Source organism: Emiliania huxleyi (assembly GCF_000372725.1).
Source record: "Emiliania huxleyi CCMP1516 chromosome Unknown EMIHUscaffold_173, whole genome shotgun sequence".
NCBI lineage: Eukaryota > Haptophyta > Isochrysidales > Noelaerhabdaceae > Emiliania > Emiliania huxleyi.
In genome coordinates, this window is record NW_005200853.1 from 35,319 (window position 1) to 45,516 (window position 10,198).

At 65.8% G+C, this 10,198-nt stretch overlaps 1 protein-coding gene across 1 annotated transcript; it reads right to left on the minus strand.

The window, feature by feature from the left end:
- Positions 1-5,933: 5,933 nt before the first annotated feature.
- On the minus strand, positions 5,934-8,434 carry EMIHUDRAFT_442116 (hypothetical protein). Its single transcript, XM_005784057.1, has 10 exons — positions 8,333-8,434; positions 8,023-8,085; positions 7,679-7,846; positions 7,490-7,576; positions 7,383-7,413; positions 7,274-7,311; positions 6,966-7,010; positions 6,742-6,900; positions 6,368-6,569; positions 5,934-6,296 (listed from the first exon to the last, which is right to left on the minus strand). The coding sequence occupies exons 8-10, from the start codon at positions 6,817-6,819 to the stop codon at positions 6,088-6,090; spliced, it is 489 nt and encodes a 162-aa protein (XP_005784114.1). The 5' UTR covers positions 6,820-6,900; positions 6,966-7,010; positions 7,274-7,311; positions 7,383-7,413; positions 7,490-7,576; positions 7,679-7,846; positions 8,023-8,085; positions 8,333-8,434; the 3' UTR covers positions 5,934-6,087.
- Between the last annotated feature and the right edge of the window lie 1,764 nt (positions 8,435-10,198).

Consider the following 10,198-nt stretch of genomic DNA (forward strand, 5'->3'; position numbering starts at 1 on the left):
GGAGGCGTGCTCCCCCGAGAGAGCAGCCGAGAGCACACCGAGAGCACGCCGAGAGCACACCGAGAGCACGCCGAGAGCACACCGAGAGCACACCGAGAGCACGCCGAGAGCAGCCGAGAGCAGCCGAGAGCAGCCGAGAGCAGCCGGGGTGAGAGGATGCCGACGGGGAGGGTGCCTGCTTGGTGCTCGCCCTCCTTGCGGCCCCTCGCGCGATTGCTCGTTGAGAGACCGGGGCTGGCCGTCTCCAGCAGCCCGTCTCAGACTGTCAGACAGCCTCGCACGTGGCCACCTGGGGAGGTGTGCGGCTGGCGAGCAGCCTTCAAGGAGACGGTGCGCACCGCCGAGCGGACGAGGCAGCGCCAAGAGGCGGCCAGCGGGTTGGCGAAGCTGACGAATCGACTCGAGGCGCTCACGGGCGTGGACGTCGACGGCGACGGCGACGTCAACGAGAAATCCCTCGCAGAAGCAGAAGGCCGCGGGCGTTCACTGAGTCTCTGCTCGAACGTGCAGAGCGGCCAAGACTCGCTCGGCGAGGCGTCGGGCCGGGCGCAGCCCAAGCACGGCGGAGCGGTGGGCGAGGTTGGCGAGCGCGTGCGCTCCTCGTCCTCCGCCTCAGGGGCGGACGAGGAGCCGGACAGGAGCCGGCGGGCGGCGTGGAGATGGGCAGGCTGCTACTCGTGCACATGCTCGAGCCCGAGGACGACGGCTGCCGCTTCGAGCAGGTGATGGCCCAGACCCCGCAGCACCTCGTCGACGACAAGCTCTACTCGCAGATCGCGCTGCCGTGGTTCCACGCGCCAGACTACCGCGCGGCCGCCCTCGCGGTGCTATCGCACACGCTCGTCAAGGAGGGCTCCTCCGCACCGTCCAGCCGGGCCAGGGGCGGCACGAGGTGGTGGCCCAGCACGCGGTGGAAACCCGCCACGGAGCGCCGGGCGTCGGGACGGCCCTTTTTCAGGCGGCGGAGCAGCGCGCCCGTGTGATGGGCGGCCGCGCGGAAGCCGGATCCCGGAACATCTATCCCGGTAGTAGCGGGCGCACTTGGTTCAAAGTCACGTCATTACATAAAAAATCGCCCGCGCGCTCCCGCGCGCGCAGGGATGTCAGTACCTACGCTGAGGAGTGCGGGAAAACCCCCCGTAAGCCGTATGAGCTATGACCTCTTCCGAGGTACGGAGCCACTTTTTCTCACCACGCACGGAGAATAGACTGCTGGTTAAGTGGGAGCGGACCGGCATAGATGCGCAGGCCAGTGTCATGGGTGACCGAGATCTGCGATTCGTTGACCACTCTAAGCGCGAACGAGCCATAATCTCCAAACAACACAGCCTCAGTTGGGATAGAGAACTCTGACGGGCCGGTTGGTGTGTCGGGGTTGAAAGGAGCAAACAGCGGCCCGCGCTTTGTCTCGAGCGTAGGTTTGAATTCAATCTCCGGCGTTGTCTTCGAGAAGTCGACGACCTGCGTACGTTAAGAAAATACTATGTGAGCCTATGTCAACTATAGTCGGGAGCGCCGCAGACGGTGCAAAGCCGTTCCGCGCACCGTCGGGATAGTCCACTAGCAGGGATAGTCCCTTTGGGGCCAGTGTTTGCAAGTACAGTTCCCAGTAGAACGCCATTGCAGCATGGGGTGTCCTGGGCACTCGTAGGGACGCCAAGAGTGCAGAGCAACGAGTTCCCTGGTCATGGTTGTCACTCGACGCTCAGCGGCCCCGCAACAGGTGCCATTGCATGATCGACTCCGGTCAAAGTGGTTGACAAAAAACAGCGTGTCAATGTCTGTAAGCTCACGGCTTGCACGTCTCATCAGCTCCAGCTTGTCGAAGTGTAGCAGAGACACAGAAGCGGGCCTTGCCTCTGGGTTCAGGTACAAGTAAAGATCAATAGTATCCTGCAACTCAAGCACACGTTTTGGGCAATATTGCAGATACGTAGTGCTTGAGTTCTTCGGGCGCATCCACAGATTCTCGACGTACAAATGGTCGTGGCAGCTAGAGCGATGACCTGAGCATTCAGCTGCTAGTTCAGCTGCACATGGGCACTTCCCATCTGGCCAGCCAAGAACTTCGTGCTGGACAGAGACGCATTCCTCAACTGTATAATAGCGCGGGGAAGCGCGCACACCGAGACCCCAATTGGGACGAACTGTCGTGTCTGTGCACCTTGGGCCAATCTCGGCATACCAAGTACTCATATGTGAAAGTGTTGCCTGAACTCTTGGCCATGCTCTTGGCACGATGGTACGATTTGCCTGCTCATGTTGGAGACTCTTTACCACCACTCGGGAACTGGCCTTGTGGCTTTTTCGGCTTGATCTACCTCCGGCTGTGCGATTCGAAGAGCAGTAGAGAGTGTCAATACACGTGTCGCCCTCGCACAGCCACCCAGGCCCTTTCATGTAGACGGTATTGAAAGTGCCTTGCTTTTCCAAGGCATTTATGAGGCTTTTGCACTTCGATTGCAGCCCAACCTGGGTGACTTCCTTTGGTGTACGCACTGTGAGCTTGGCGCTGAAATCAGGCGTGCCGCTGAGAAAGATGTAACATTCATCAGCATGGGAGCGACACTGCTGTAGCTGAGCTCTATGATGTGCCCGCCATGGCGCGACAAAGTCGCCTTGCATCAGCGAGTTCAGCAATGTCATGTCTGACCCAAAGTCGTTCACAAGACTACTAAAGCCTGCAGTAGTCATGTTGTAGGGGCGCTCCTCGCTGGATCTACCACTGTTAGCTGCCCGAAAGAAGCCAAGACCTGGGTCGAAAGGCGAGAGGCCCGCAAAGCGAAGCATGTCGGCGTAAAAGGTCGCTGGCCTTGCCACCATGTCTTCGAAGCGAGCAACCATGAGCTGGTCTCGTGGAAAGCTATGAAGCCACTGTTGAACGATTGCACCATAATGAGACGTCTTGAAGCCGGAGAACGTCTTCAGATCATGTAGACACTGTTGTAGGAAGAGCCTGCGGAGGCATTCCGGGCGGTCTCCCCTAAAGTAAGATGTGGCACGGTGCTGGAGCTCACTGATCGTCCGAGTCAGCGGCTCACGCAAGACGAGCACAGCACGCAGCGCTGGATTTGCGGCGCGATACTGCAACGGGAAATCTGCGCCACCCGCGGTTGCTTCTAAAGACGCCAGCTTGAAGCGCGATTTGCAAAGGTGTTGCCAGCTAAGTTGTCTGGTGAGGAAGTCCACCGCCTCGCGAGCTGTGCGGTTGGTTGTGAAGAAGTGGGTCTCCTTTGTTTCTTGTTTTGCGACTTCAGGGTGCGCTTGCAGCCATTCGAAGCGAGAGGTCGTGCCTGACTTCATTCCTCCACCGATGAAGATGTCTGGGAAGCCAACAGTTCTCGCGTTCCCGTTGACTGCAGCAGCTATTCGACGAGCACATGCAAAGACATCTGCGGCCGTGTCCAAAGTGCGACAGGGGAAACTTCCACACACATCCACCTTTGGCACCGGCACCTCAGGCCTCATATAGCCGTCGGCAAAGGGGCTGAACTCGTTCTTTGGCGTGGTGTTGGAGAGGTCGAGAACCTGCGCGATACACGAGCGCACGCGCGACGGAGAGTCAGGGCGTGCTGGGAGCCATGTTGCGCTCCAGTTCTATTGCTCACCGGGATCGCGACCGCGTCGGGCACGGACACCGCGTCGAGGAGCTCTGAGACGCCGGCAGAGCCATAGGAAGACAGAGCAACGGCCGAACAGCCCAGACCGATCACCACGGAGAAGAAGACGCACAGCAGCTTTGTCGAGCAGAACTTGCCGAAGCGGAAGCCGGAGCGCGTCGAGGTCGGCTCCGTCTCCTGCACGGCGCCCTGTGAACAGTGCGGACGAGGGTCAGTCACGAGCAGAGCGCGCTGCACGGGCAAGGCAGTACGCGCCGAAGGCGTCGACGACGACGGCGGGGCGTCGCCGACAGACGCGTCGCCGGAGCCGACGCCAGCGAGGTCTTCCTTGTCGGCGTCCGTTCCGAGCAGAGCCGCGAACCCGTTGGGGTCGAACGGGGTGAGGTTCTTGGTGGTATTGGAGCGGTCGACCAGGTTGGACTCGCCCTTGCGCTCGATCTTGCGGAACGGGGAGGGGGTCTTCCACTCGTCGATGCCCTGCGCGCGCGTGATGTGCGGCAGACGAGGAGAGCGGTACATCTTCGAGTCACCGTTCACACCAGTGGCAGCCGCACAGCTGTGACAGCGATGGGCTCGCCCTCACTGGCCCTCAGTCAGTTGAGTGCTGCGGCTTGTGTGAGCGACACTGCTCGGCGACTGCCGGGGCACACTGTGAGACCGTGGGTGTGAGGTAAAAGCACGCTACCAGCGAGCGGATGCTATGCCATCGGTCTGACCTCGGTCTAAATGATTATGGAAAATCAGCGAGAAGAATTCTTAAATCCGCGAGAAGAAGAAATCTTGTGCGGCCTGGCGCACTTCCTATCACGCCGGCTCCCTGCTTGTTCGTTGTTGGTCTTTAAAAATCTCCCTGCTTCCGATCCCTCCAAACCCTAGGTGTTGAATACCTCGCGGAGCGAAGAAAAATTCAGTATTATACGTATTCAAGGCCAGAAATCTTGAATTCATGAATACGCCCCCTTGAGGCCCTTGCCCTTGTATTCAAGAAAAAAGAATTTTCGCGCTCAAGATCAGGTGGCCGCAAGGGGGGCCGAGGCAGGGGGAGAAGGAGGAAGCACCGGCTTCCATGCTTCCAACCTTCCATCAATGCTGACCACGACCATCCCAGAGGGCGCCCCTGCGGCCCAGCCGCCGCCGCAGCAGCAGCTTGGACTGCAGCAGGCCGGGCCAGCCCGCGTCGGAGGCAATGGCGGCGTCCGCAAGGTTGCGACAAAGCAAAGGCGCTGCCTGCGCTCGCGCATGCGCCACGCCGTCTCCGACCGCCTCGTGTATTGCCACGAGGCGCTCCAGCTCCGCATCAAGCGCACCAAGGCGGGTGGCGGGCTGGTGGCGGGCTAAAGGAGCCGGGGCGGTCAAGTGGGAGAGCGACTCGGACTCGGACGAGAACAACTCGGACAACGAGGAGGACCTGATGGTCTGCCCGCGCTCCGCGCGCGCTGGCGCGCTCCGAGCGCGCGCCGCGCGCGCCGCGCGCTTCCGCGCCTGCATTTGCACTGCATAACTAGTTAGCGGCGCTCCGCGCCGCATGTATTCCGTACGTGAGGGACATCTCCCCGAGCGCGGGGTAGACCCTGGCGCACGCGCTCTCTGGGAGGTGATGGCGGAGGCGAGGAAGCTGGGGAATCGGCGGCGAGCGTAGTCGGACATGCCGATGCCGCCATTCTTGCCCGTCTGCTTCGCGCGGGTGCGCGCGAGGGCCGCTCTGTCGTCAGGGCTGCGGCCGAAGTCAAGGATGAGGGCGGCGGCGTTGCCGGTTGCCTCGTCGGCGAAGGCAGCGGCGCCCTCGGTCTGGGTTGGGGGCATCGTGCGCATCCAGTGGTTCGGGATCGAGCAGGCGCAGAGGCGAACGAGGTGCAGCTGGTTGTGTGTGTGTGAGTGTGTCACTGATGGCAAGCATACGAAAGAGAGAGATCTCACGCCGCGCGTAGGGCCCTTAGGGGCCTAGAGAACACAACCCCCCTCTCTCTTTTCTCCCAGTAAGCTAAAAGTAGTACGAACGTGCCAGTCCTGGGTGGATACTTGGCGAACAAGTTGGCGATCGAAAGGAAAAAAATCGACTAGCACGCATGCTGCACCGAGCGAGCCCGCAATCGCTCGACCTCTCGCATCGCCCGGGGCTCTTGCCCCACGTCTCCGGCGTCGTTGAGAGAGAGAGATTTTTAGCAATACCAGAAGTTGCTGGCCGCGGCGGGCGGAAGTGGGCTTGCGGGGGGGGAGGGGGGGGCGGGTCAGTGAAGTGACAAGTGTGCCACTGAAGTGTGTGATTTTGTTTGTCCCCGTGTGCGGAGTGCGCCCGTGCGCCGTGGCGCGTGCGGGGAAATAACGGCAATTACTACAGAGAGACGCTCTCGCCACACCGGTCACCGCGACGCATTCTTTGAGGTGTTGTCTGTTGAGCCCTGCTCCATGCACTGGCCACTGCGCGTGCTTTTAGTGTAGCGCCCCAGGGGTTCGCCGCCCCCTCAGCTCACCGCGAGCTCTCAATCTCGAGGAAACGGACCCACGCGTCGCCCACCTCCGACGCGCGCGGCGCCGCGCCGCGCACGAGGCCGAGCTCCTCGCGCTGCTCTGGCGAGCAGCCCAGCATTGAGGCGAGCACGCCCAGCTCGCCGCCAGAGCCGCCCTGCGACACCATCCGCACGAGCAGCTGCGCCATCAGCACGCGCTCCGCCTCGCCTACCCACTCACCCGCCGAGAGTCGCCGAGAGTCGCCGAGAGTTACCGCCGGACACGCGCCTCGCGCTCGCCGGCCTCGCCCGCCTCGCCGGCCGCCGCGCCGTCGCTCTGGCGCGTCGCCGACGCCGCTGCCGACCGCTGCTGCAGCACATCGCGCTCAAGCACTGCACTCGCGAGCGCAGCGCGCAGCAGAGGCACCTCCCCCAGCGCCTCGCGCGCCGTGGCCAGCTCGACGGCGGCGGCGCCCGCGCTCTCTTCGAGAGCAGCGAGCTCCTACGCGGCGTAGCATGGCGTCCTCCGCGGACCCCCCCCCCCCCCCCCTTCCTCCTCCCTCCCCACTCCCCTCTCCCCTCTCCCCTCTCCCCTCGAGAGCTCTCGCAGTAGTGAGGTGAGCCGCCCGCCAACCCTTCATCTCGGGCAAGGGCAATCTCGGGCAATCTCGGGCCTGTGAGAGGAGCCGCCCACCAACCCTCAGCTCCTCCGCCTCGCCCCCCCGCTCGCCGCCGCCGTCGGGCGCCATCATCTCTCCCTCGAGCAGCGCGTTGAGGTTGGCGAGTGCCGCGCGCTGCTCGGCCAGCTGCGCCTCTGCGGCGGAGAGCGCAGCCTGTTCACAGGCGGACGTGAAGACACGCCGCCCACAGCTGCGCCACTGCCCGCGGCGAGCGTCGCCTCAGCGTCCGCTGCTCGGGCCGCAGCCTCGCTCGCACTCCCCACCTTGCGTAGTGCGGCCGAGGTGCGGCCGAGGTGCGGCCGAGGTGCGGCCGAAGTGCGGCCGAGGTGCGGCCGAGGTGCGGCCGAAGTGCGGCCGAGGTGCGGCCGAGATGCGGCCGAGATGTGGCCGAGGTGCGGCCGAGGTGCGGCCGAGGTGCGGCCGAGATGTGGCCGAGATGTGGCCGAGAGAGATGTAGCCGTGATGTGGCCGAGATGTGGCCGAGGTGCGGCCGAGGTGCGGCCGAAATGTGTCTCGCGGCTCCGACCTGCGCGCTCGTCGCATCCCTCGCAGCGCGCAGCTCGCCTACAAGAACAAAACTGCGATTGCAGAAGACGAAGGCTCGGAACGGCCGACCTCGCAAGCCGCAGCTCGACCTCGCAGCTCGTCGGCCTCCTTCTTCAGGACCTAGTCTCGGACAATCTCGGGGACTCACGTCTGAGCTCGACCTCCCAGGTCGGTCGTCGGCAGCCCTCTTCCGGGCCTGCTCCCGCCGGCTCGCGCCGTCCTCGGCCTCGAGGAGCAGCCGCCGCAGCCCGCCATGCTCCCCCTTGAGCTTGGCTAGTGCCGCCTAACGGGGGGAGGGAAGGTCGCACGGCATTGAGAGTGGCTGTCCCGATGCGCGAAGGTGGGTGGTGGCGAGAAGGCGGCGAGTGTGCGTGTGTGCGTGTGCCTCCGCCGCGTCGCGCCCCGCGCTCGTGGCGGCGAGTCGCTCCTCCCGCGCACCCGCCGCCTCTGCCTGCTCCGCCGCCTCCGCCTCCCGCGCCTCCAGCTCCGCCTTGAGGCGCCGCTCTCGTTCCTCTGTCGCGAGTAGCCGCGCGGCCGCGTCGCGTGTCGCCGCCTGCAGAAGGTCACTGCAGACAGTGAGCGGAAAGCACGGCAACGGAAGGGCGGGTGGACGCATCACGAGGTGGCGGGGCAAGCGCCAGGCAGCCCTCGCATCTCCACGCCCAAGGACAGGAGCCCCACGGCATTTCGAGTGCAAGGATCGGCGCGCGAGTGCGAGGAGAGGTGTGCCTGCAGCTGGTCGGTCGCCGCGCTCACCCCCGCGGACAGCTGAGCGCGCAACGCCTCACGCTCCTGCGGTGTGTACGCACGGCGTAAGGCGGGGCGTGAGGCGGGCTCCTGTGGGTGGGCGGCGTGAGATGGGCGGCGCGTGCACGGGACAACCACCGAGGGGCCATGACAGCGATGGTCGCAACGCGAGTGCGATGGGGTCCGGTCGCGTGCGGAACAAGAGCTGCGGAACAAGAGCTTCTCGGGCGGTGGCCAAAGGGGGTGGTGGCAAGAGGGAGGGGAGCAGACATCCGCATCTAGCCTCCCTCTCCTCCTCCGCTCTCGCCCGCCCCGCCGCCGCCGCCTCGAGCTCCACCCGCGCCGCGGCTAGCTCGGCGCGCACTCCCTCGCCCTCCGCCTCCAGCTGCGCCGCCCTGGCACGTCCCGCCTCCGCCTCCGTCCCGGCCGTCGCCGCCGCCGCCGCCCGCGCCTCCGCCTCCGCCGCCCGATCCGCCTCAGCCTGCCGCGCCGCCGCCGCCGCCGCCGCCTCCTCCTTCGCCGCCAGCGCCGCCGCCTCCGCCTCGTCCGCCTTCGCCTCGGCCGCCTCCGCCCTCGCCACCGCCGAGTCGAGCTCCGCGGCAAACGCGTCGACCGCCTGCGGCAAGCGAAGCGGGCGGCGGACTAGTCTCGCTACTCTCGGCGCATCTCGGCTAGTCTCGCTACCCTCCGCGCATCTCGGCTACTCCGGGCTGATCTCGGCGCATCTCGCCTCGGACGCCTCGGCGGAACGGGTCGCCTCGGAAACTGCCCTGCTCGCCGCCTCCTCTGCCCGCCCCTTCTCGGCCGCCAGCGCCTCCTGCAACGCCGCCACCCTCTCCTCGAGGGCCACCCGCGCCTCCTCCGCCACCGCCGCAGCCTCGTCCTGCCGCTCAGACCTCGCGGCCGCCGCCGCCTCGGCCGCCGCCGCGTGCGCTGCTGCTGCCGCCAGCTGCGCGTCGAGGGCAGAATTTCGCGCCTTCGCCTCCGCCCGCTCCGCCGCCAGCGCCTTCTCCGCCTGCCTCGCCGCCTCCTCCGCCTGCCTCGCCGCCTCCGCCGCCGCTGCCCGCTCCGCCTCCAGCGCCGCCACCTCCGGAGAGGACGCCGCATCGGACGCCTACTCAGCGACCCACAAGACGGCGAAGTGACGGGAGCGCTGTGATGAGGGCGCGGCTCATGGCCCCTCTGCCGGCGGGCGCCTCCAGACGCCCCTCGAGCGCTGCGACCACCTCGCCTCGCTCCGCGGCGACCGCCTCCGCCTCCTGCAGGCGCCTTCGCAACTCAGCCGCCTGCGAGTACACCCAAGCGCACCAGAGAGTCCGGGCGGGAGGATGGCACCGAGCAGCGCACTCCGACCAGAAGCTCATTCCAAGGGGCCACGAGTACCACGAGCTCCGCTACACACGGCGGAGCACAGCCGAAGACACGCGTCCTCTCGAGTGCCCGCCGGGAGACGCGGGTCTCTATCTCGCATCTACGCGAGCCACTTCCTCGCGCAGCACAGCCGACTCCTCGCCGAGCGCCTGAGAACCAGGAGCCGGCATGTCAGCGCAAGAGCGGGGTGCACCTCCAACCTGGACATTTCCAGGACATTTCCAGGACAGGTTGAGGAAATGTGTACCGTCCAAGCGTGCGCTAGTGCCTCTCCTCCTCCTCGCGGCCTCTCCTCCTCGCGGCCTCTCCTACTCAGCCGGGCCGAACTCACCCCAATCTTGTCGAGGGCACGCCGCTTCGCCTCCGACTCCCTGCGCCTCGCCTCCTCCTCCCGCCCGCGCAGCTCGTCGATGAGCGCCTCGCGCTCCGCCAGCGCCGCCGCGGCGTCGCCACCCCCTACCTCTCCACCCCCGCCGCCACCGTCGCCCCCTTCGGCACCCTCCCTTCCCTCTGCCACCGCCGCCGCCCTCGCCGCCGCCGCCACCTCCGCCGCCTCCGCCGCCTTCGCCGCCGCCTCCTCCCGCTCCGCGCGCCAGCCGTCGGTGTCCGCCTGCCACGCCTCCGACACGTCGCTCACCTAATCCACTCGCCTCCGGCTCAACCGAACCAACCGAGTCCACTCTCGCCACCCACCCACCCAATCCACTCGCCACGCGCGAACCAATCCGCCCCACCTGCTCGCAAAGAGAGGGGGGCAGTGTTGCTCGCTCCCGAGTTCGCCACAGCC